General features: G+C 38.6%; 1 protein-coding gene across 1 annotated transcript in view; it reads left to right on the top strand.

Moving 5' to 3' along the window:
- The window catches only part of Il31ra (interleukin 31 receptor A), a 49443-nt gene that overhangs the window by 12606 nt on the left and 11976 nt on the right, over positions 1–24861 (top strand). Inside the window, exons 4-11 of the mRNA XM_078016391.1 lie at positions 1527–1678; positions 7281–7458; positions 12955–13028; positions 15229–15445; positions 19819–20001; positions 21120–21221; positions 22232–22378; positions 24519–24659. Of these exons, the coding sequence (XP_077872517.1) occupies positions 1527–1678; positions 7281–7458; positions 12955–13028; positions 15229–15445; positions 19819–20001; positions 21120–21221; positions 22232–22378; positions 24519–24659 (1194 nt within the window). The remainder of the gene's footprint in view (positions 1–1526; positions 1679–7280; positions 7459–12954; positions 13029–15228; positions 15446–19818; positions 20002–21119; positions 21222–22231; positions 22379–24518; positions 24660–24861) is intronic.

The raw sequence follows: 24861 nt of genomic DNA, 5'->3' as shown, positions 1-24861 counted from the left end.
ATACACACCAGTTCCTAATGAACTATTTTGAGAGCCATTTTAATCACAGGAAAAAAATAATAACATATCCTTGGTGATAGAGTTGATTAGTTGAATGGTTATATAACAGGAATTTGTGTTTACTCTGACTAAAGACAGTTTAATTCAATGAATATAGGCAGGAACTTTGGCATAGATATAAATGAGTGTTATCTTAGTTGTTACTAGAAATTTATTTACCTTTTCTAAATCTCCTCTGTAAAATGGCCATTTTTGTTATGTGGTTGAGAGGAATTGACAAAATGATTCACCTGCAAGAATGCTTATGAAGTGTTCCATAAATACCAGTAATCTTATGGAAATACTTAATATGTCTATTGCTTATAGCTCCACTTATAGAGTGGCCATATAGTTTGGTCACCCTTTAGTTCAGGCATAAAAAATACACATTATTTTTTGAGTAGTCACTAAAAGATTTCTGAATATTTTAATGCAGTCAGTGTTTTAATGATATGGCCCTAACTAGGGATTTTGCTTTTCCAAATCCACAATGGTACTATTAAATTCTAGCTAGTGAGGGTGTGATGAGATAGGTATTTATACATTGTTGATGGAAACTGATATTGATGTAGCCTTTTCTAGGAACAAAATTGCACTGTGTAGCTGTTAACCTAAATATCTGTATTTCCTTTTGAAAAACCAGCCAATCAATTCTAAGGGAATTAAGGAAATAATTAGAGATGTTAGAGGAAGATTCATCTATTACCCATGCATTCATTCACTTATCAAATATTTGATACTGGCTATGTGCCAGGTTTTAATTCTGGACTTTGTGATCAAGACTAGCCTCTGTCATTAAGGAACTTTAAACAAAATACTGGAAACACTATGAATGCACAATTGTAGAAAAGTGGTCAAATAAATTTCATTTATTCATAAGGTAGATATTATGAAACTTTAAAAAAAACCATGTTTTGAAGAATTTCTGATTTTGTGTATTAAAAAAATTTGAGCATATGCTACTTCTATAACCAGAAAAACACACATTTCCATAGAGAGAAAATTGGGGCTAGAAGATTTGCAGTGTGAAAAGAAAATGAGAAGTTCTTTCTAATGGGGTTTCCTTAATCATGGGGATCAAGGGGAGGGAGGCCAAGGGGAGGTAGATACAGGGAATAGCTTATTTTCTTGTATGTAGTCTCTCTTTAAATTTCTGTTGTAGTTTATTGTGTAACTATAGTTTGTCTTGATTACTATTTTTATTTATTTATCTCCTTTCTGGTATAAGATATGACCCAATCAGTAAAAGACTGATTTGCAGAAAAATCTCAGGAATAATCCTCTTTTCATTAGGTAATCCTTTTTTGGAGTTAATTTCGGTTGAGACATTCCTTTTGCACTTCCCTGCTATGCCATCTGCATAAAGCAAACAGCAAAATGTGTACTACTATTTATTTTCTAGGCTTATTGTGCTTTCAGTTTGGGCTCAATGTTATTAGCATCTCATTTTCTTGCAAATATGAGAATTGTATGATTTTTATTTTCAGTGAAAATGGAACCACCTAAGATTCTTTCTGTAAAACCAATTTTGGGCATCAAAAAAATGATGCAAATAAAATGGGAATGGCATGACTCGTTATTTTCTTCATCTGACTTCAAATACATGCTTCGATACAGGACAATCAATAGTACCCATTGGGTAAGTTATACTTTTATAATATTTCTATTAGAGGACCTGAGGAAGAGATTCATTGACAACTTTGTTGATCTAGAATCTTTTTAACTTTCTACATTGCAAATAGAAAAGTAACATACTAAGTACTATACTTTTCAGTTGTTTATTCACATCTTTTAGATTGGGTAGATGTTTCACCACAGGTGTATTATAGTCTGAGCACAGTGACACATTAAAGAATGAAAATTTTACTTTTGCATTCTACCTTGGTTTGTTTCTAGGTCTGTTGGTTATCAGATACGCTGTGGTTTGACCATTTCTTTTTTTTTTTCCCAACCTTTAGTAAAAATTTTAAGCATAACACATCTTGGAAAGTAAACAAAACATATATTGCATTTGTCAAATTACTATTAAGTCCGCACTCATGTAAAAGCTACCGAAGTCAAGAATAGAACATTTTCAGCATTCCAGAACCCTTTGATTACCTTTTTCTGATGATTACACTTTCTCCCCTTACAGTTAACTGCTATCCTGTTTTCACAGTAATCATTTCTTTGCTTTTAATATTTCACCATTATGCCAGCTTTCTGGAAAAATATAATTTAAGGAGTGCCCACTATTGTATAAGTGCCCACCAGAAATATATGAGGAACATACAAATTCAATCTATGCAATTTGTATTTTTTATGTTTGACTTTATTCTCTTGATATTGTGCTTTTAAGATTCATTTATATAATTCTAAAATGACTTCACTCATTTAAATAATTTTTTATTGACCGTTTCAAGTGTTATGGTTTAGATATGAGAAATCTCCTAAAAGCTCATGTGTGAGATAAATAAGAAAGATTAGAGGTGAAATGATTGGGTTATGAGAGCTTTAACTTATCAATCCACTTGAATGGATTAACTGGGTGGTAACTGTAGGCAGATAGGATGTGATTAGAGGGGTAGGTCACTGGGGATGTGTCTTTGGGGTATATATTTTGTCTCTGATGAGTGGCCTCTCTCTCTCTCTCTGATTGCCATGATCTGAGCAGCTTTCCTATGTCATACTCTTTTGCCTTGATGTTCTGTCTCACCTCAGCTTGCCTTTTTGCTCTCTTATTAATGCTGAATTTTGATGAACAGAACTTCTTAATTTTGATCATGTTAACTTTTATCAAACTTTTCCTTTATGCTTAATGCTCTTTATGTTTTAAGAAACCTTTTCTTACCTTGGGGTTCAGAAGATAATTCTCCTGTTTCCTTCATCCCAGCCTGAAATTATATCATCCTTCATTTTTTGGTGACCACCTCACATTATGGAGATGTCTTTAAGACTTTTCCCCTCTCACAAAACTTGCTAGAAAAATACATATTCACTATTGTACAATTGTTTTTGTACTGATAATTGAACCTAGGCATGCTTTACCACTGAACCAGATCCCCAGCCCTTTTTATTTTTTATTTTGAGACACTCAGTTGTTTAGAGCCTTTCTAAGTTACTGAGGCTGACCTCAAGCTTGCAATCTTCCTGCCTCAGCCTCCTAAGTCTCTGAGATTAAAGGAGGACACCACCGTACCCAGTAATTTATTAGGTTTTAACCTGAATTCAAATGCTCTATTTGTTCCTATTGAATTTCTTCATTTTGGCCTTATTCATCATTTCACTCCACTTGGAACCTTTATTCTGCTACCCTAAACCTACTTTCAACATTTTACTTCCTTTTTAATACATGATAAACTTACTTCAGATTTAATAACTTAATTCTATGACTTTATCTAATCATTAAAAAAAGCAGTAACTGCATCAGATCCCTGTGGAAAGCCAGTAGACTCTCCAGGGGCATCAATGCTGCCTTCTTTTTTTTTTAATTTATTTTTTTAGGTGTAGATGGACACAACACAATGCCTTTATTTTTATGTGGTGCTGAGGATCGAACCTGGGTCCCGCCCATACTAAGCAAGCGCTCTACCACTGAGCCACAATCCCAGCCCCAGTGCTGCCTTCTTTGAGTGTAATCATTACTCAGGTTTCTACGAATACACCTGATTACCATGACAGTCATTTTTCATCATGTCCAGGAGGCTATCATGAGACCCTTTCCTAGTAGAAACCCTCAAACACGATGTCTGTTGTGTTCTATCCTGTTCTAGAATGCTTTAAGAAAAGAAAATTAGTCAGGTTTCATTTTCCTGTATTCAGAGAGAATGATGTTGGCCACTCCTCCTTCCTGCTTCCTTTCTGAGCCAACTCTGGAACCCTCTTCCCTGACCTTGACTATATGACACTGGACTCACCAATTTATAGTTCAAGGAGCCCCTAAGCAGAGCAGGCCTCAGCACAGCACAAACTCATCTTCCTTCAAGCCCGTGCCATAGACTCAGCAAACTGAGGAACTGTGGGGTGGTTCAGCCACACAACCAGCCCTGACTAGCCACCCCAGTTCTTTCTATTGGTAGGGTCCCAGAGTCACAAAATGTTCTAAGACAGAATTCAACAAGAAACAAACCAGAGCCTACGTCACTCTGACAAATTACTCAACTATGTGTAACGATAAGTGAGGCCAACAAATAGAAGTTGCTCCAACTCTTGGCATTCTATACTCCACCCTTTAACAAAGTCACCCACATCTGCATCCATCTTTGCCTTCTCTCTTTCTGTCCATGAGGTGAGATGACCTTCCTTCTGCTCTCCTGGAGAGAGAGCATCCAGGACTCACTCTCTCCTTTCAGATTTCAAACACAAGCAAGTCTCCTCAGTTCTAGAACCAGCTAAGATCAACCCAACCCACTCCAGCCTCATATTAATGGTCCCCACTCATGGAAAGAGGTACAAATCCTTAACCTTCTGAGACCAGGCCGCACCAACCCTCCAAGCTTGTCTTTCACCTTGAGCTTACTTCAGTAGTAATTCTGGATTGCTTGTTTTCCTTGCAGCACACTGTCTCCCTATTCTGTGTCTCTGCCTAGAACACCCTCTGCTTTTGTACCTGTGCTACTGCCCCTCTATTCATCTTTCAGAACTTAGATGAGATATATTTCTTTCTTAGGGTCTGAGCGAGGTTCCCCTCCTCTGTAAGTCTCTGTCATGGCACTTAACAATCAACACATTTAAACTCATTAGATTCGCCCCTCAGTAGACTGTAAACTCAAATGCAGGTACCTTGATTGTCATTTTTATTTTACCTTTGCTTGTCACATGGCTGTGTTCAACAAGCATCAGTTTAACCAAACAAAACCATGTAAAACTAATTCTAAAATCCCATTGTGCCCATATAAGAAGACCCATGTTTGTATGATGTTATATGGGTAACAAAATGCTTTCTTATGTGTCACCTATTTAATTCTTGCAAATATCCTATACATGAGGCATTGCTATCCTCACTTATAGATTGGGAAATTGAGATGTAGAGAGATTAATAAACCAAAATCACAAGGTCTGCAAGTTGCAAACCTAAGCCCAGGTTTTCTGACTCCAGGTTTGTCATTCATGTGACCACACTTCAGCAACCTTCAAACCTTCCTGCGGTTCTTGTCGCAGGGTTTGCCCCTTTTTACATGTGGACATCCTAGAAGCCATGTGGATATCCTAGAAATGAATCTCAAGATTGTTTAAAGAGTTTGATTTAGGCTTTGCACCAAAACTTCTGACTCATCCCTATGACAAACACTTTGGGTGAGCTAGGATTTGGCACGGAGCATAGACTTAGAAACAAATCTGATGGAGTTAATTAGTGTATTGGTAGGATTCCAAGGCCTGGGTGGACATGGGGAGGCTTTAGATCTAAGCCTGTGTATGAAGGCCTGGAGTCTGGGAGAGCCAGTAGCTCCTCGACTAGACAAAAGCTAAGGTATAAATCCAAGGCAATTTACCTTAAAGGCAAAGTGTTGAAAAGACTGAACAGCCTGTTTTGGTTTTTCTGTAGCCGGGGCTGGGAACAGCAGGTTTAAGTGGTTAGATGAGACAAAGCTTTCTCAGCCTGAGCATGATGAGAAGTACCAAGTAGGCCAAGTGTGTGTTGAAGGAAAAATTAGGAAGATTATTTTAAGAAAGATTTAAAAAGAATATTTTTAAAATTTTTATTTTTGGGTACTGGGATTGAGCCTAGGGGCACTTAACCACTGAGACACACAACCATCACTTTAAAACTTTTTTTCTTAAATTTATAGACAGGGTCTTGCTAAATTGCTGAGGACCTCACTAAGTTGCTGAGGCTGGCCTTGAACTTGCAATCCTCCTACCTCACTCAGCCTCCTGAGCCCTTGGGATTATAGGCACTGTGTCCAGCAAATATTTTGCATTTTAAAAGGCATAAAAAGTAAAATAGAGCATTATTAGACATCCTTACAGTTGGCATATGGATTAGAATTATTTTTATAACCCCATGATGAATGACAGATTGTCTCAAGTTTTGTTCCCAATAACCTTAGTGTGTTGCCATAGTATCTCCTGGGGTTGTTTGGAAGAGGATGCTCCAGGAGCCCAGGCTTTAACAGTGAAAATGCTATTATTGCCTCTGGGTCTTACCTCCTTCCTCTGCCCCCAACTTGATTGGGCTTTCAGAAGTCCCTCTGTAGCTGGGGTGCTCAGCTCTCTGTCACACACTTTCTTCTTTTGCCCAATTACAGTTAGACCCAGGGACTATAATTAAGTACTTCCCTTCACAGCTCTTACATACGTGTAAGAAATATCAGAACTTCCTTCTCTCGCTGGTTGTATACTAATAAAATGGACATCCTGTTAGTGAAATTTGTTTTTATTAATCAACTCAACATAAGTTTAATAAACTAACAGCTAACCATTTTCATTGTTCCAATAATGTCTGTGCTCAGAAATTATATATATATATATACATATATATATATATTTTTTTTTTTTTTAGTTTTTCAAGAAGGGTTGGCTCCAGAAGGGACTTTTAGAAATTTTATAAAACACCACCTTTATTTTGCTAATGATAAAGTGACACTGATTGAGAGAAGGGAACTGATTTAATTGGCCATTGTTCTTCCCAAGAGAATGTCAAAATGAATTTATATATCCAGGCTGTTGAGACTTTAAGCAGCTTGATTGGTTACCCCAAGACCAATCATTTATAAGGGAATATTGGGGTAAAAGAAAGAAACTGGGAGTGAAGAAACTTGTGTTCTGGTTCCAGTTCCACTGATCACAAATGCTGAGGTTGTCTTGGGGTCACTTAACTTTCCTGGGTCTCAACCCTGACCTGAGAGGATTGACCTCGATGCTGCCGAGGTCTCTAACCCCCTTGACCTGTGAAACTGTATTTCTAGGTACTGAAATCATCTCTGAGTTTAAGCTGAGGCCCAGTTTGCCCTGGGTCATGGAGTTTTGCCTTGTATCTTCTAGAACATCATTCACCAGGCCCAGAGATGGAAATCTCTGTTCCCAAGCTCAGAGACAGGAAATGGGGATGGAGGTGGTGGTTCTTGGGGTGATTACATCTATTTAGGTACAAGTTGTCCCCAGGCAGGTGTGGAGGTTTATTTATGAAAATGATGTTTTTTAAAATCAGAGATACACTGTTTCTAGTTCTGAAAGGTAAGAGAGCATTGAGTAGTGAAGGAAATGTGGAAAGGGAAGATGTGCTGCCCCCATTTCAGCTGAGAGCTTTTTCTGTCTCGCAGGTGGAAGTTGACTTCCAGAGTGATGATCTGGTCTACAACCTCACGGGGCTGCAGGCTTTCACAGAATACATCATAGCCATGCGATGTCTGGTCAAAGGATCATACTTTTGGAGTGACTGGAGCCAAGAAAAAATGGGACTAACCGAGGAAGAAGGCAAGCTGCTCTCTGTAATTCCTTGTCTCTGTGCTCTGGTGTAAGGCTGTCTCTGCCTAGACCTGGTAGATTTTGTCAAGTGCCAGGCTTGAGAATCATGGAATCCTGTGATCCCAAAACCTGGAGAGTCCTCATGTTCCCTCTCCACAGGCACTTATAGTCCCCACTGAGCCCCTGGGAGCAAGCTCTGCTCATCTGAGGATGTTAGTTACCTTAGCATCTTTGTATCCCAAAGGCAAAAGATCTCTTCTTTAATGTTCTTATAAGGTTCTTACATTCTACCTGAAGAGGTATCATATTATTTAAAGGTATCCTTTTATAAACTGAAGATATATATTTTAAATCCTAAAGCTACTACTAAAATATAAAGTATAACTAATGAAATGGGAAAAAAAATCACCTTTAATGACAGAAAGGGAAGGAAAAAGACAAGATAGCCAAGTTCCATGGGGGTCTCAGATAACATCTGGTTTCAGCTTCTACTTGGGTCCAACAGTTCATTCCTCTGGCTCCTGCGTGAATTTCCCATGACACCAAGTTGATATTAACAGATGTTTGGCAGAGTTACCCGTGTGATAGGATTCCGGAAATGGTCTGATGCCTTGTGAGTCTTGTATTCCCCAATGGATGTTCATGCTTAGCCTGGACTTCTCCTTAGTGGCTATGGTTTCAGAACAGGGATTCATGCTGCAAATGGGGAATTGGGTTAGACATCCTCCAAAAGCTCTTCTCACTCTGAGCTTCTTTTCTTATATGCATTGCTTTAGTAATATGGAGAAAAAAATCACAGAAAATACCAAACCATTAAGTGCTTAGAACTGTGCCTCACACATGATATTTTTATATGTATAAAATATTTGTTTATTTAAAAAAATTTTTTTAGTTATAGGTGGCCACAATGACTTTATTTATTTATTTTTATGTGATGATAAAGATCAATACCCATATTGTATCCCCACAGCACAGTTAAGTGAGTGCCCTACCACTGAGCCACAATCCCAGCCCTATTTATTTATTTTAAAGAAATTAAAATGTATGTTAAAACAAGGTATGGGCCATGTGTTGTCCTAGCAGCTCAGGAGGCTGAGGCAGAAGGATCATGAATTCAAAGCCAGCCTCAGCAACTTAGTGAGGTCCTAAGCAATTCAGTGAGACCCTGTCTCTAAATAAAATATAAAAAGGGATGGGGGGGGGGGTTGGGATTGTGGCTCAGCGATAGAGTGCTCACCTCGAATGTGCGAGACCTTGGGTTCGATCCTCAGCACCACGTTAAAAAAAATAAATAACTGAGGTAAAGGTATTATGTCCAACTACAACTAAAAAATAAATATTAAAAAAAAAAGAAAAAAAAGGGATGGGGATGTGGCTCAGTGGAAGAGTGTCCTAGGCCCAATCCCCAGTACCAACAAAACAAAACAAAACAAAAAACCAAGGTGTGGACCTAATGTAAACTAAAAAATACATACATTTGGCACATATTGACATTCTATATATGTCATTTCTAAATGTCTAATCAATACAAATAAAATGGTTTACAAATATCAAACAGCACATAAATTGCACAATAAAAAAATGGCCCAGTGGTATTGTTGAAATAGTTCATGTTGTCTATATTTTAGTTAAACCCTCCCTTTAAAATACTAAAATGAAGCCCTGGGATATCATTGATCTTTTCTCTGCTACACCTTTCAGTAGGTAATTTGGTGATTAAGTACTACCTTGGGTGGGATGGTATTTTATCCAGCACTTTTAAAAAATATATATATTTTTAGTTATAGATGGACACAATACCTTTATTTTAGTTATTTGTTTTTATGTGTTGCTAAGGATCAAACCCAGTTCCTCACATGTACTAGTTGAGCTTTCTACCACTGAGCCACAACCCCAGCCCTTGGCTAGCACTTCTCTCTGTGCCTATCACTCTTCTTGTCTGGTGCCTTTATGGCTCAGAGTCTCAAGTCTGGTAAGTTCTTCAGTCCAGCCACTCCCTAATGTCAGTTTCCTCAACTTGTTTTGCTGTCAGAAACAAGATTTACGATTTCATGTGATCTATTAGCTCGGCAAGCTTGGTTAAGAGTAATTTGCAGAAACACTTGATGCTGGTGTTCTCGTTTGCTAATTAAATCAATCAACACTTATTTGTCAAAGTTACCCATAAAGAACATTGGCTCTCCCTCCCCCAGCATTTTCAGGATCCAAGAGGAAATTGATGAAAATGCATATCCAACCTCCTAGCAAATCCCAATTTCTGATTTTCCAACTCATAAACCCTTTGTTTCCCTACTTCACAGTGAAATGCTAGTTGTCTAGTACATATAATTTCAAATCTAATTATTTGAAAAATTCTAAGTTAATGTGAGGTACTACCTATTTTCTCTTGGATTTCATCATATTAATAGGGCTGTATACCTACATTTTGTCATTAAATATCTACTTCCTAAATGATTCTGGTATAATTTGATTCAATTTTTAGCTTTATTACTTAGAAGCTTGTGATATTGGGCAATAATTTATGCTTCAGAAATGAGGATTATGAAATATATGATTTGGGGTTAGATAATTCAGGTAAAATGCTTAATATAGCGATACTTACTAAAAGATAGTTGTTATTATTGTTGGTCTTTAGCAAGGGCATTAGTATGTGTCTGCTTGCTATTGGTTGAGGGGATACCCATATTGTATCCCCACAGCATAACATCTAATTGTTTCTAAATCAGTCCAGGTAATTGATGCCTTAGAATACATAGGTATTTTGATGGACTTGGAAAAATTCAATTTTTTCCCCCACAAATGTAGAGTTACTACTCCTACTATCCTTTGGTTAGACTATAAATTCATTATCAACTCATGGTCAATGAAAAGTTCACTGTAATAATTGTAGAAGATTTACATGCTAGTCAGGCAGGTTTTTTTTTTACTAAAAACTGCATCTGATAGAAAGTCTATTTGGATATCTGCAAGAAATAATGGCCTCAATGAAAGAAGAAAATGCTCAATTAAACTCATTCATTATTGCTGTCTACTAAAACTAAGTGGCTGCCCAAGAGATAAATCTAAGGAGAATTTCACTAAGGTTTCTAATCAAAAATAAAAAAGTCAAAATGCCTGGGATGATTATTTAATAATCAATTTATGTATTTATCCTTGAGATGACTACTTAGGACTGGATTATAATGATCATTTTGTGTTTAGAATTTTCTTTCTTACTCCCAATATTATTATCCCTGATTTGACTTTCCACATGACTGGAACAGAGAAATTCTGCAAATTAAAGAGAACGAGTCCCTCCAATTCTGTGGGTTACCTTTGAAAGTCTGATGGTTTTGTGGGCCCATACTAAGGCTGTCTCTGAGAGAGGCTTTACCTGTGCATATGTCTCACTTGTCTTATAAACAGGCTGAAAGCAGCCTGTTTCTTCCTGGGAAAGTTGAGTACTGGCTGTTCTGTCTTGTCATTCAACAAAGACTGTTGGGAAATAGAAAACTCCTGGGAGAGCTTTTAAGGCAACATCTCAGTGGAATTCAGGTGAAGTCACATGTGAAGTCTAAACAGCTCCAATCACCTTATAAACAGTTTAAATGAAATTACAATAAATCTCACTGGGAGATGCTAGCCCTAGTAGCTAGCCTATGTTACTCATACTTTTGTTTCTGCAAGAGTAGTTGTAGAAATGTGGCTCTCCCTTGATGACAAAACAAGTTATCGGCTTAATTGCCCTTTGGTGTACTTTTCTACACTATAAGGTTGTCTTTAGTTGCAGATACTCATTTCACTATAAGATCCCAATCATTTAAAGTTAAAAAGATCCCTGAAGACAGTCTTTCAGTACTAAAATAGTTCAGATTTTGGCCTTAGAGGTAGGCTCCATTCTTTGTGGACCTAATATAGCATCCCCAGCCACACAACTTCCTCAAGAAAGGATTCAGAGAGCTGCAACTCTTTATTAGGTTCATTTCCTCTCTGCTCCAAATTGTAGGCCACTAGTCTCCTGGACATTTCTTTAGTACCTTCTGCTTGCCTCTCCTGGCTGATGTGTGTGGGTCATTCTTTAATCAGCAGGTCAGCATTTTGACATTGCAGGTACATGTTGGAGCGTTGAACTACAGATTGCTGGTGATCCATCCCTTGTCAGAACTTGCTTGAGACATTTGAGAGAAATAGTCCAGAGAGAAAGTGAAATGTAAATTCCTTATTTTTGTACATTTTGTCCCTGTATACTTAGATCATCGGAAACCTATATTCTCAGACTGTGTTTTTACTAAAAGAAGTTGACTCAGATTTTATGTCCTTGTGTTTTATAGATGACAACCATGAGAAACATGTTTGTATTGTATTTCTATGCTTTTACTCACCTGGGATTGCCGTTTTTGGTCTTTTTGTCGCCCTGTGTCCTTTTTGAGATAAGTCCTATTTATGAACTTAGTGTCCATAGGCAGAAAACAATAATCTCTTCATATGAATTTCTGTGTTTTCTTTTTATCAGGTTATGAGAATTTATTCTTTTTTACTTTTCTTGCTGGGAAGACCAGCATTAAATTTAGAGCTCAGTATCTGAGTGTGGTGACACACACCTGTAATCCAGTGACTGTGGAGGCTGAGGTAGGAGGATGGCAAGTTTGAGGACAACCTCAGCAACTTAGCAAGACCCTGTCTCAAACTAAAAGAAAAAGGATGTCACTCAATGATAGAATGCTTATGCAGCATGTGTAAAACCCTGGGTTCAATTCCCAGTACAGCTAAATAAATAAATAAATAAAATAAAAATTTAGGAGCAGTGAGGAATAGTGAAGATTATTTCCTTGTTACTTTCCTTTTTTTTTTTCCTACATCTTATACCATTATAAGTACTCAAGTTCATTCTTTTTGGACATACACATGGTATAAATTATATATACATAATTTCTTATCAATTATCTGTGTCACTCCCAGCTTTATAGACACATTTCCATCCAGATTTGGAGGATCAATTATATTACAATGGGGTTGTATTGTACTTTTCTTTTTCTCTTTCATTAAGTTATCAGACCCAAGTGCACTTCTTCCTTCCTTCCTTCCTTCCTTCCTTCCTTTGGCACTGGGGATGAACAGGTTTTGTTTTGTTTTTTGGTACTGGGATTGAACACAGGGCACTTTGCCACTAGCTACATCCCAAGTCCTTTTTATTATTTATTTTGAGACAGGTTCTTGCTGAATTGCTGAAGTCTCAGTTGCCCAGGCTGGCCTTGAACTTTCAGTCTTCCTGCTTCAGCCTTCCTGGGATTACAGGCATGCACCACTGCATGCCAGGATGAGCAGTTTTATTTTTAAGTTTGGTTCCTCCCAGTTCTTCAACCGCAAAATGAAGACCACCTTGTTGGTCATTGCAAGGCTGCCATCTCTTCATGCTGCCGTCCTCAGCTGGCTCCCTCCAGCATATTCTTCTCCATTGCCTTTCTCACCCAGTAGCTCAGCAAACTTTCCCCATCTCCTGTTGCAATTCCCTTCTAAGTTGAGCACCTATCTTGTTCCTTTCAGTTCCAGGTGGCCTGGATCTGTGGAGGGTCCTGAGACCAGCTGAGGTGGATGGAAGGAGGCCAGTGCAGTTGCTCTGGAAGGTGACCTTCCTTTGAGTTCTTCTTTGTTTTTTCCCTGTTTAAACAAACAAATAACAACAACAACAACAACAAAAAAAAAAACTTTGGTCTTTTATCCCTGTAAACACTATGATTCTTGAAATTTTACGTCCTGAATTTCCTTTCCTAGAGAGCTTTATGATGCTTCAAATCTCAATCTTTTTTTCTCAATGCCCAGCTCAGAAGAGCCCCAGAGGTCATCTTGTAGATGTCCCGATGCACATTATAGACCCTGGGTCCCTCTTTGGTCTGAAACATTAACATTTAGGACCATTATGAAGTACAATACAGGAGGCACTGTGACCTTTTGCCAGAAGCCATCCCGACTGGCTGCACTAGAACACAGTGTGAAGACTCTCCCTACACACCCAAGAGGAACACTGACAAGGGTCAGCTCAGTGTCCTGAGGTCATTGCCAACATGTCTGGCACATGTGTCCCTTTAAGAACCAGGATATCAGGGTGCAAAGATAGAAGAGGGGCCATGTGATCCTATATAGGATGGAGGCCTGGGAGTGAGGAACAAGGAGAAAGGAAGAGGTAATAAGAGAAGGAAGTAGGAGAGGACAGAAAAGGAGGGGGAGAGGTAATAAGTAGGAAAGAAAATGGACAAAGGAGAGGGAAAAACTTCATGGGAAGTAGGAGAGAAAAGATAGGAAGTTGGGAGAAGAAGATGTCTCTTTAGATGTCTCCAAAATTCTCAAGATAATGCTCATTAAATAATCCCCTACTTGCTGAAGTTCAGACAAGTTTAAATCCTTTTGAAAATGGAGAAATCACTCTGATTAGCCAAGTGACATCTCAATTCCAATTATTCAGGGTTGGAATACCCCCTGCCTTTGTCTCTCTCCTTTCACACCCTAGGGGACACCCTCAGGTTGTGGAGGCAGCAGACAGGATTGGGAAATCTTTGAGAATCAATCCCAGACGCTGGGATTTCTTTTATCAAGAGTGGAAACAGATGACTCTCTCAACAATTAATTTTTAGGGAGATAAACAATGACACACACCCACATATGGTCTTAACTACGCAGGGGTGGGAAAGGATCAAGTAAGCCAGACTGTGAAGTAGGCAAGACAGCTTCAATGCCCTCCTCCTACTTCCCCTTGCCTGGGGACTGGCTTTTCTTTTGCCTGGACAGGACAGCTTTTTCTAAGAATTTGAGTTGGTTTAAAAAAAAAAAAGTACTAAAATTAGATAGTGCTAATGGTTGCAGGAGTCTGTGAATATCCTGAAAACCATGGACTGATACACTTTCGAAGAGTGAACTTTATAGAATATGATTTTTATCTCAAAGCTGTTGTTTTAAAAAGAGAACAGGTTTTCTTGAGAGAGAAAAGCATATTAGTCATTAATAGTGTTTTATCTGGTCTTTTGTGCTGTGGTCTGTGTAAAGGAAATTCCTGAATAAGGAAGGCAATGGGCCAAAGTGACTTCTAAAGCCCTGACTGACTACACATCCAGTCATTCTTCTCCATCTGTGTTTGTAATCAGCAAGAGAGAACAAAAACACTGGGAATCCCTATAAATCCTGGGAAATACTCAGTATGGTGACTACTAGGCAAAACATCTGGTTAGTAGGTCCAGATTCAAGGCTGAAAATTGGAAGTTTGGCTTGGAGCCCCTCCACCCTCTCATACTGGCTTTTGACCAAGGGTCTGGGACTGGTAGGGCAGACCAGAATGTCTTAGTCCTCAGCTGGATGCTTGGCTAGGGTGCCTGGACTAGGGACGCCTGCTGTATCCTCAGGGGTAGGAAGTATGGAGATGAAAGACAAAGGCACAGGTATTCTCCAGCCCTCCAGGCTTCCAGGAAGAAGTTAGTCAGGGCCAGATCAGACTTGAGATTGCTCAGGGCCACTGCCTTGTGGGATGGAGGGAAAGACTTGGAGGTGTGTTGCTTACAGTGATTTGGGCATTCTCCTCATTTAGTCTCATGAAATTGGGCCTATGCTAAAGGCTGAAAGGTACCAAGATGTCTTTTAGCAAATCCCTTCTTTTGGTACTTGAAGGTTAATATCACTGCAGCAGGGTATGTATTCATCACTGAAGGATAATTCCCTGATTGTAGGTCAGCATCTCAGAGCTAACATTACCCCCAACCTCTATTCACCACTTCTCACTGTCTCAATGCCTTTTTTCTTTCTGGTATTGGCAATAAGTTGTGTTTCCTTTGGCTTTAGAAAGCAAGAGGAGCCCCAGTCCTGGAGAAAACATTTGGCTACATCCTATCATACTTTCCAGAAAACAACACTAACCTCACACAGATAATTAATACCACCACCCAGCAGTGTGAGCTGTACCTGGGAGGTGAGACCTACTGGGTGTCTGTGACTTCTTATAATTCTCTTGGGAATTCTCCAGCGGCCACCCTGAGGATTCCAGCTGTCAATGAGACACGTAAGTAGAGTGTGAACTTCTTTTGTGGGTGCCTGGTCCCATCCAACTGCCCATAGCACGTCCTGTCTTCTCAAGAGTAGTTGCTTCTCTTGAGTTAAAATGACAAGGGAGTGGGGACTTTTTAGGTTTTGGTGGAGAATAAATCTGCTGGTAGGTAATGAGTCCCCTGAAATACGGTTTCTTTGGAACAAAGTCTGTGTTACAAATTAGAGACTTCATAAATGTTGGACAAAGACAATAAAGCTTAGGTGCTCTCCATACAGCTCATGTTTGTCCTGGTCCAAGCAGATGAAAGCTGGGTTGAGCCACTTGCAATGGTCATATTTGATCACGATCCTCAGTGATCAAAGCCTCCCTTGATCTCCTGCAGGTGGGCTTGACCAGTCCCCAGCTATTGGGTCTGAATGCTTACTTTCTAGTTTTCTTCCTTTTTTACCCTTCCATTTGACTCCCAAGTTAGGACAAATTCTAATGTGTATACTTGCTTGTCAGTGGCACCTTATACTTGATTAAGAAGCTTTGAAGATCTTACTGCTTCCAGGAAAACTTATATTTTACATCCTGTTTTGGATTAAAATGTCTTTTTGATTCTTATTGAAGAATTGCAAGCAATAGATTTCCTTTCCTCTGATTTATTTTTCTCTATTAAACTAGTACTATCCTTCATTCCATGTATTTTCTCATTTACTCCTTCAATAAGATGCATGTCCAATGGGTAGAATTTCTGTTTTCCCTTTCTTCTTCCTTTCTTCCTTTTCTTCTTTCCTTTTTCTTTTTAAAAATCTAATTTCAGTTCCTATAGAAGCACAAAGCAGTTAGCATAGAGAACGCTCTCAGTGGGGATTTGTCAGCACCATTGTTAGAGAATGTTCTCTCCCATTTGCCACTCTCTCTCTTTGTTTGCCCCAGACTGGCTCAGGCATTTATCTAACCAGCTTTAGACTCCTGTGCCTTTTCTTCTTAAACTTAACTCATTTCCCCCATCATTTTAGAACTCCTGGAAATTTGTATTTTGTGTTTTGAGCAAAATCTTGATATTATTTTAGTATTTAAAGGCATTCCCTGTGGTCCTTGGTTCCTGACTTTCTAGTTCCTACCTGTCTGGTACTCTCATGATGAAGTTTCTGAGAAATGCATTTTGTCCTTGGAATATTCATGCTTTGTTTGTAGGCATTTTGATAAATAGTAATCTCAGTTCCCTAGTATGGCCCCAGAGTGAGGAATAGTGACAGAGGCCCTACAGTCCAACAAGCTCTGAGTTCAAATCTGTGCACTTGCACACGATACCATGAACCTTGGGCAAGTTACCCCATCTCTCTAGATCTAGGCTCCTTGTAAAATGGAGCTATTACATAATAACACAAACTTAATAGAACTGTTGTGAAGATTAAATGAGATTCTGTATGTGAAAATCTTTGTCTTAGTGTTAATTATTATTGTCATAAAAAATTCTGGTTAATTGAATTTCTATTAGACATGAATTATCAATTTAAAAATGCTATAAAATATACTTTAGCTAAAATTATGCTAAATTCACGTAGGTTTTCTCTATCTTTATGTTAGAAACATCAATTATAATGGTCCTCGAATAGAGGTGTTGGCCGACTTGTGTCCAAACCTGGTCTGACACCTGTTTTTGTCAAGTTTTATTGAAACACCACCACACCTGTTTGTTTACATATTGTTTATGTCTTCTTTTGTGCAACAGTGGCAAAGTAGTTGTGATAGAGACCATGTAGCCTGCAAAGCTTAAAATATTTATTTTCTGGTTCTTTACAGAGGAAGCTTACAGACTCCTGTACTAGACATATAAGAAAGTACTGTGGCAAGGCCCTGAGCAAGTTGGTGAGACCTGTGTCAAAATAAGCAATAAATAAAAAGGGCTGGCCATGTATTTATAATACATCAAAATACACTCTACTTTCATATATATCTAATAAGAACAAATTAAAAAAAGAATATATGGGGGAGACATTATTTATTATTTGAATAAAAATAAAAAATGTTTGTATTCCTTTTAAAAATTAAAGAAAGAAGAAATAAATAAAAAGGGTTGGGGATATAACTCAGTAGTAAAGCTCCCCTGGATTCAATCACTAGTACCAAAAAAAAGAAAGAACAAAGAAAAAGTAATGGTCTTCAGAATTTTATTTAATAAAGTAGAGATAACTGGAGAATTGTTATAATTTTTTTAAAGTATAATTGTTACATATTGTCCACTTGTATGTGTCAGGCATTATGCTGAGATACCTTCTATTACCTCATTTTAACTTTGAAATGACCCATGATATAGATGCTGTTAGATCCACTTTCAAGATGATGCAGATGTCCAGAAAAGTTTAGTAACTTGTCCATGGACTCTCAGATGAGATTCCAGCCCAAGTCTAGATGAACCAAAATGGTACAATATACTTTATCTAGAGTCTTGAACGTGGTGTTAATTCTGGTCACAGTTGCTGTGTGATGCTGGGCTGGTTACTTACCTCTGTGGGTACCCATGTTCTCATCTTTAGAATAAGATTGGAATAGATAAATCTTCAGGCGCCTTATGCCTAAACATGGGAGTTTTTATGAGACTTCAGCCAGCAGTCAGTTGAACAGTGTTCTGAGGCAGGGTGTGAAAGAGCACAGCCACTGTGTGGTGAGGGACCTGAGAAGGAGAAGGGAACTATGCTGGAGTAGAGATCAGGTTGGGCCATGAGAGCTGGCAAAGGGGAAACAGTAACCGAGAATTTGTTGGATCCAGTGTGTTTGTCTTCATTAAGAAATTAATGGTGTTTGTAGTCAAGCGCTTTCCCCCTTTCCTAGGGAGGAGCTGTGTTTCCTACCACTGTGGAAAATGTGTTGTATTTAGAATAATTGCTCAAAAAATTCTTGTTGAGTGATGGAAGGACTAGCAATTAGTCTATATTCAGTAGAATGATTTGGAAAATTCTTTTTGAAAATCCCCCAGTAAGGCAAGGCCTTTCCTCTTTTATAATTGCCACATGGCTTCTTGGAACTCTTTCCCTGCCTCTCATGATCTCCTCAATCTTGTTAGCACACTGGGCACTTTAGACCTGGCTCCTCCTATTCCTCATAACTCCTGGTTTGGTGAGCAGAAGGAGTGTGGTTTTTTCAGCCAGTGCTCGCTCATTTTCAGGTCAGGATCTGTGGGCAAATCATTTATTAAGAAAAATGTCTCTGGAAAGATCAGAACTGCAAACAAGGGAAACAGGCCAGGTAGGGGAGAAGACTGAGCCAAGGGTGCTTTTCAGTGTCCCATGACTGCTGTCACAAAATACCACAAACCATGAGCCTTAAAACAAGAGAAATTTATTGTCTCATAGTTCTGGTGGCTAGAAGTCTAAAGGTGTTAGCTGAGCCATGCTTCCTCCAAACCTTTCAGGGGAGGATCCTTCCTCCCATCTTCCAGCTTCCAGTAGCACCAGGTATTTCTCAGCTTATGGAATCTCCACTGACTCCAGTAACTCCAATCTCTGCCTGTGTCCTGCCTCCTGCGTCTCTTTTTCTGGGTCCAGATTCCTCTTTTCTTATAAGGACACATGCAACCCATAATCGGTTGGGTGCAATCTGAAATAAAAGTCCCGAGGAAGATGGTCCCTCCGAATCCTGCAGAGTGACTCTGGAGTATATATTTCAGAATTATCCCAATCAAGCAAAACACACAAACAATAAGAATGAATCTGAGAGGGTCTAAAAGATAAGATTTCCAATGCTCCAGCAATGAGCTTCAGCCTGGAGTAGCTGAGAATGCTTCAAGCCCTGAGCAGGACGAGTCAGGGAGGAAACAGCAGGAGCTCTGGGACTAGGTGACTTGATACCTAGGCTCTGTGCTTCTTGCTGTTCCATGGCCCCTACTTCAGTTTCACATGTTCTTTATACCTTAGCTGTCCTTTCTCAAAGCTACCATTACAGGTAAACAAATTACCTGGCTAAACAAATTACCTGGACTAACAGCTGGAATATCTCATAAAGGTCCAGTTTGGGAAAAGGACCCATAAACTGTGGCTTACAAGAACAAGACTCTAAAATATACACACCACCTAAGAGATCCATTCTTTGTCTCAGGTTTGCTTTTCTTTTAACTTGCAGAAACATCTATGGAAGGTTGATCTCTTTAGATAATAACTCTCTATTGAGATCTATTTTAGAAACAGGTCAATTTAGGGGGGATAAAAGCAGATAAGAAGGTATTTAGTGCTCAAAGGTATTGGATAAAGAAAAAGAATACAGAAATAGCACCATCTGGGGAGGCTGTAGTGGAAGTCCTGAACTTTGACCTTCTTTCACAATTTGGGCAATAATTGGATGCCAAGTGGTTGGGGCGTTGGGTCAAGCAGCTGTGAAGCAGTTTTTATGTCATCTTTCAGCATTTCAGTGCATTGAGGCCATGCAGACCCACTTTGCCCAGGACCTGCTGGTGGTGAAATGGCAAAGCTCCAATCCAGTGGTGGACACATGGATGGTTGAGTGGTTCCCAGATTTGGACTCGGAGTCCTCTGACATCTCCTGGGAATCTGTGTCTGAGGCCAGGAACTGGACAATTCCACAAGGTAGCTGGTGCCAAACCTTCAAGTTCCCTCTGTGTAGGATTTGGTTTCATTTTAATCAGCTTTTAAATTTTTAACTTTGGCTTCCAAACTGTAAATGTAGTTAGTAGCATTTGACAAGCTTGTGCAAGCTTACTGAAGTGTCACACTATTTGGCATTTCCCAAGTATCGCTGGCACAGAAAACTGTGGGTCTCAGGACATGGAGCCTTTCCCTGTATCCAGGCACAGATGAAAACACCATCCTAACACCCAGATATCTTGATCATCTTGGGGATAACACCACAGTTTGGATACTATCTGTCCTACTTAGGTTACTCCTTTCTGTTTTGGCTGCCTGGTTAAGGACCTGGTTAAGGTCCCTTTCTCAGGTGACTGATATAGGGAATTGCTGATTTTCAAGAAAGTCCCTGCCCTATGCAAGATGTGAGGCTTTAGCTTATCACTCTAGCCATTTCTGAATGCTTAGTGGCCTTCATTAGTAATGGCACCTATACTAAGAATTATACTAGCCAGGTGTGGTGGTGCATGCCTGAATCCTAGCAGCCTGGGAAGCTGGGACAGGAGGATCACAAGTTCAAAGCCAGCCTCAGCAACTTAGGGAGGCCTTAAGCAATTTAGTAAGACCCTGTCTTAAGATGAAAAATTTTAAAAGGAGGTACTGGGGATGTGACTCAGTGGTTAAATGACCCTGGGTTCAAACCCTAGTACCCCCCCCAAAAAAATTATACTCATGTAGGGATGCAGGCAGGCGAACCAGAATTCATGGTATCTCAGTTCTCCAGGGTGATGTGCTATTGCCAAAAGGATTAAATTTTATTCTGCACTGCTCCAAATCATATGATAAAATCAGTAATGGAGAAGGGACTGTATATCTTACTTGGATGGTTTTGTAATTTTATCAGAGTGGTACAGCGTTTAATTCTAAGAATTAATTAGAAATTCTTAGAACAAAAATAGATATTAGAGATCATCAAGGAAATTGTAGAGAAATGAAGTATCTTCCGTTGGAACATTGAAATATCTTCCAAGTTATGGTCTTAGACATTAAGCATTCCTTCTACTCTGCCATACTCTACAATTAGCTTAGTTTTTTTCCCTTTCTTTCCTTTTTTTATATAGATAAATTAAAACCTTGTAACCTCTATAACATCTCTGTGTATCCACTGTTCCAAGACCGAGTGGGAGAACCATATTCCATCCAGGAGTATGCTAAAGAATGTGGTATGTATGAACAAGGCCCTGTGGGTGAAGGGAAACCATGGGGACTGTCCAATATTCAGAGAATGATGTGAATGTCTATAGCTCATTCATGGTTGCCTGAAGATCCAATTGTGCAGGACTTCCATCTTGTAGCCATCTCTGTGTTGGATATAGTGGGGTCAGGTTATAGAGTCACTAGATTTTATAGGTGGGGTAGACATTGAAGATCATCAAGTTCAGTTCTGTCACTTCAAAAGTGGAAAACTGAGACTCAGAGAGGTGAAACAACTTTCCCAAAGTCACCAAAAAATTTAGTGCAAATGGAGCTACAACTAGAAATAATAATGAAGACCAATCAGGGACCCTATAGAGTTCATCACAAGTTAAACATGTTAAAATTATTTTTCAATTTTTTCTCACTAGTTATACATGATAGTAGAATGAATTTTCACATATTATACCTATATGGAGTATAACATCTCATTCTTCTGATTGTATAATCATATACACATTTAGGATAGTAATGTCTGATTCCTTGTACAATCTTTCCTATTCCCATTCCCCTACCTTCCCTTCATTCCCCTTAATTTTTTTTAATGTAATAAGTGCTTTAGTGGCAAATTGATCAGATTTATTTTTACCTCTGTGGAAGTTAACATATTCCAGATTCAGCGTTAGAAAATAACTCCTGCTATATATGCAAAGGTAGCCTGTGGAGGCAGTGTTCAACTACTTGAAAATAGCTACACTTAACACATATAAATGAAAGAACTGGGTGCTTCATTGGAGCTAGGGGTATATAAATAAAGTATTTTTCCCTCTGGTCTTTGATGCAACTTTTCTTATTATTTAAGATGCATGATTGTAGAAAACAATCCTTCCAAATAGGGTGACTTATCAGTTCCCTCCTCAACCTCCATTCTCTACTTCAAGGACTGTGGTTTTGGTTTGAGTAGGGACAAGACCTCTGTGGGGAAAGGATCTGCTGGGATGTGTTTCCATTTGGTCATTTATCTTTCTGTCCTCTCAAGCTCCAGAGAAGGGTCCTGTAATCAAGGCAGAAAATATTGGTGTGAACTCAGTTACAATTACATGGGAAGAGATTTCCAAGAGTGACAGAGGAGGTTTTATCAGCAACTACACCATATTTTACCAAGCTGAAGGTGGAAAAGAATTCTGTAAGTAGGCTCATGACCAAGTTGAAGAAACATAACTCCTCAGATAGATGATGTGGATAGACTTGGAGGGGTAGCTCCTATGGTTGTAACCAGCAACCTTGCATGAATCACTTAGCTCCTTTGAGCTTTGCTGAAAACTGGGTCCCTCTTGAGTTTGGAGGTTAAATAAGAGTGAAATGACTTACCTAAGAGGCCTATAGGAACGGCAGAAATTTGATATCATTATCTTGAACAGGCTTTGAGTGATTTTACCCCCTGATCATTTATTCCTGGGAGAGGTGTGCCTGGCTTAAAGAATGGCATAGGACCAGTAGAATAGAGGAAGGAGACCAGGGGTGGGAGGAAGGGAGGATAAGGGAGAGACTGGAGAAGGAATTGGATCAAGTTATATTGTGTGTATGTATGAATAGGCAACAATGAATCCCACTGTTATATATGATTATAACTCACGAGCAAAAAGGAAAAAAAAAAAAAGCACATGTCAGAGGGACATGCCCTGTTTTGATGGCACTTACTTTCAAGGTTCTTTACCACGACTTCTACTGCCCACCACTATGCTGTGCTTTTTTCTTGAGTCTACAGTATCTCCTGATATCTTAAATTTGGGGGATATGCTTGGATTCCTGTCTAGGATAAGGTATAATACACATAACATAAAATTTACCCTTTTAAACAAGTTGTACAATTTATTAGCATTAAAAATATTTGCAATATTATGAAACCATCACCCCTATTTCCAGAACTTTTCTATTCTCATTCAAATAGAAACTCTGTATCCTTTAATCAGTCATTTCCTATCCCCTACTTCTTATAGCCTCTGGAATTCACCAAGCTGCTTTATGTCTCTATGTATTGCCTGTTAAGGAACATCTCATATAAATATAATTAGGGCTGGAGTGTAGTTGCCAAGCATGCACAATGCCCTGGGTTCAATCCTAAGTACTGCAAAATGATGAAAAATAAATAAATAAATAAATAAATAAAGTCATACAATATGCAGCTTTCAAACTTCTTCTATGTTATAGCATTGAGTCCTTAGGGCCTTTTTATGATGGAATAATATTTCATTGTATGGTTATTTGATGTTTTGCTTACACATTCATTGTTTGATGAGGCTTTGGGTTGTTTGACCTATAGATCCTATGAATAATGCTTCTATGAATATTGATGTGCAAATATCTGGGTTTTTGCTTTCAGTTCTTTTGGGTATATACCTCAGAAAGGAACTGCTGAATCACATGGTGCTTTAGCTTATTGAGACACCACCAAATTATTTTTTAAATATTTTTTTTAGTTGTAGTTGGACATAATACCTTTATTTTATTTATTTATGTTTTTAATATGGTGCTGAGTATGGAACCTAGTGCCTTGCATGTGCTAGGTAAGCACTCTACCACTAAGCCCCAGCCCCAGCCCCCACCACACCATATTTCACAGTGATTACATTCCCACCAGAAATGTATAGGGTTTCAGTTTCTCTGCATCCTTGCCAACGCTTCTTACTTATCATTACAAAAAAAAAAAAAACCCAAAACTATTATGGCTATCATAGTGGGTATGAAGTGATTTCTCACTTATTTACATTTCTCTAATCTCTACTGTTACAGTCTGTTCATGTAGTTGTCCGCCATTTGTATATCTTCTTCAGAGAAATCTTTAATCTTGTTGAGGATTTTAAAATCAGATTGTCTTTTTGTTGCTGTTACAAAAATTTTTTTATAGTTGCGGATATAAACTTCTTATTAAACATATGATTTGCAAATATTTTCTCCAGTTTTGTGAGTTGTCTTTTATTCTTTTGGTATGTCTTTTGATGAATAAGACCTTTTAACTTTAATGAAGTTATGTTTAATCTATTTTTTCTTTTGTTGCTTGTGCTTTTGGCATCATATTTGAGAAAGCATTGTGAAATTCAAGGTCATGAAGATTTACCTTATGTTGTTTTCTAAGAGTTTTTATGGTTTTAGCTCTTATATTTAGGTCTTTGGTCCATGTTGACAGGCTAATTTTAAGCAGGTCATGGATAGGGGTTGGAATAAATGATGGAAGTATGGGTTCTAATGTTCTTATTTTGGTGCTACTAAAATGAAATTTTCAGTCCACTTGACAGTGGTACTTGATTTCTGTATTTTTCCTTTAGCTAAGACCGTCAGCTCCAGCGTCCAGCAATATGACCTTGAATCTCTGACACGAAAGACCTCTTATACTGTTCGTGTCATGGCCAGCACCAGAGCTGGGGGGAAAAATGGGACGGAGATAAACTTCAGGACATCTTCCCTCAGTGAGTATCCTTCTTAGCATTTATGGTAGGTTATTTAGAAGTAGCATTTTCCAAAGGGAAGGGAAGTCAGATGAAAGGACAGTACCTAAGTGAGAAGAACCATCTGTTCTCTGGTTCATTTGCCTTCTTGGCAGGCATATAGGTCAAGAGAGAGATGGGGGGCAGGAAAATTGAGAGTTGAATTTAGAAAGACCAGTTATCT

Source organism: Ictidomys tridecemlineatus, chromosome 1 (assembly GCF_052094955.1).
Source record: "Ictidomys tridecemlineatus isolate mIctTri1 chromosome 1, mIctTri1.hap1, whole genome shotgun sequence".
NCBI classification, from domain to species: Eukaryota; Metazoa; Chordata; class Mammalia; order Rodentia; family Sciuridae; genus Ictidomys; species Ictidomys tridecemlineatus.
Note: the sequence above shows the minus strand (reverse complement) of the source record. Positions and strands in the feature narration are given on the sequence as shown.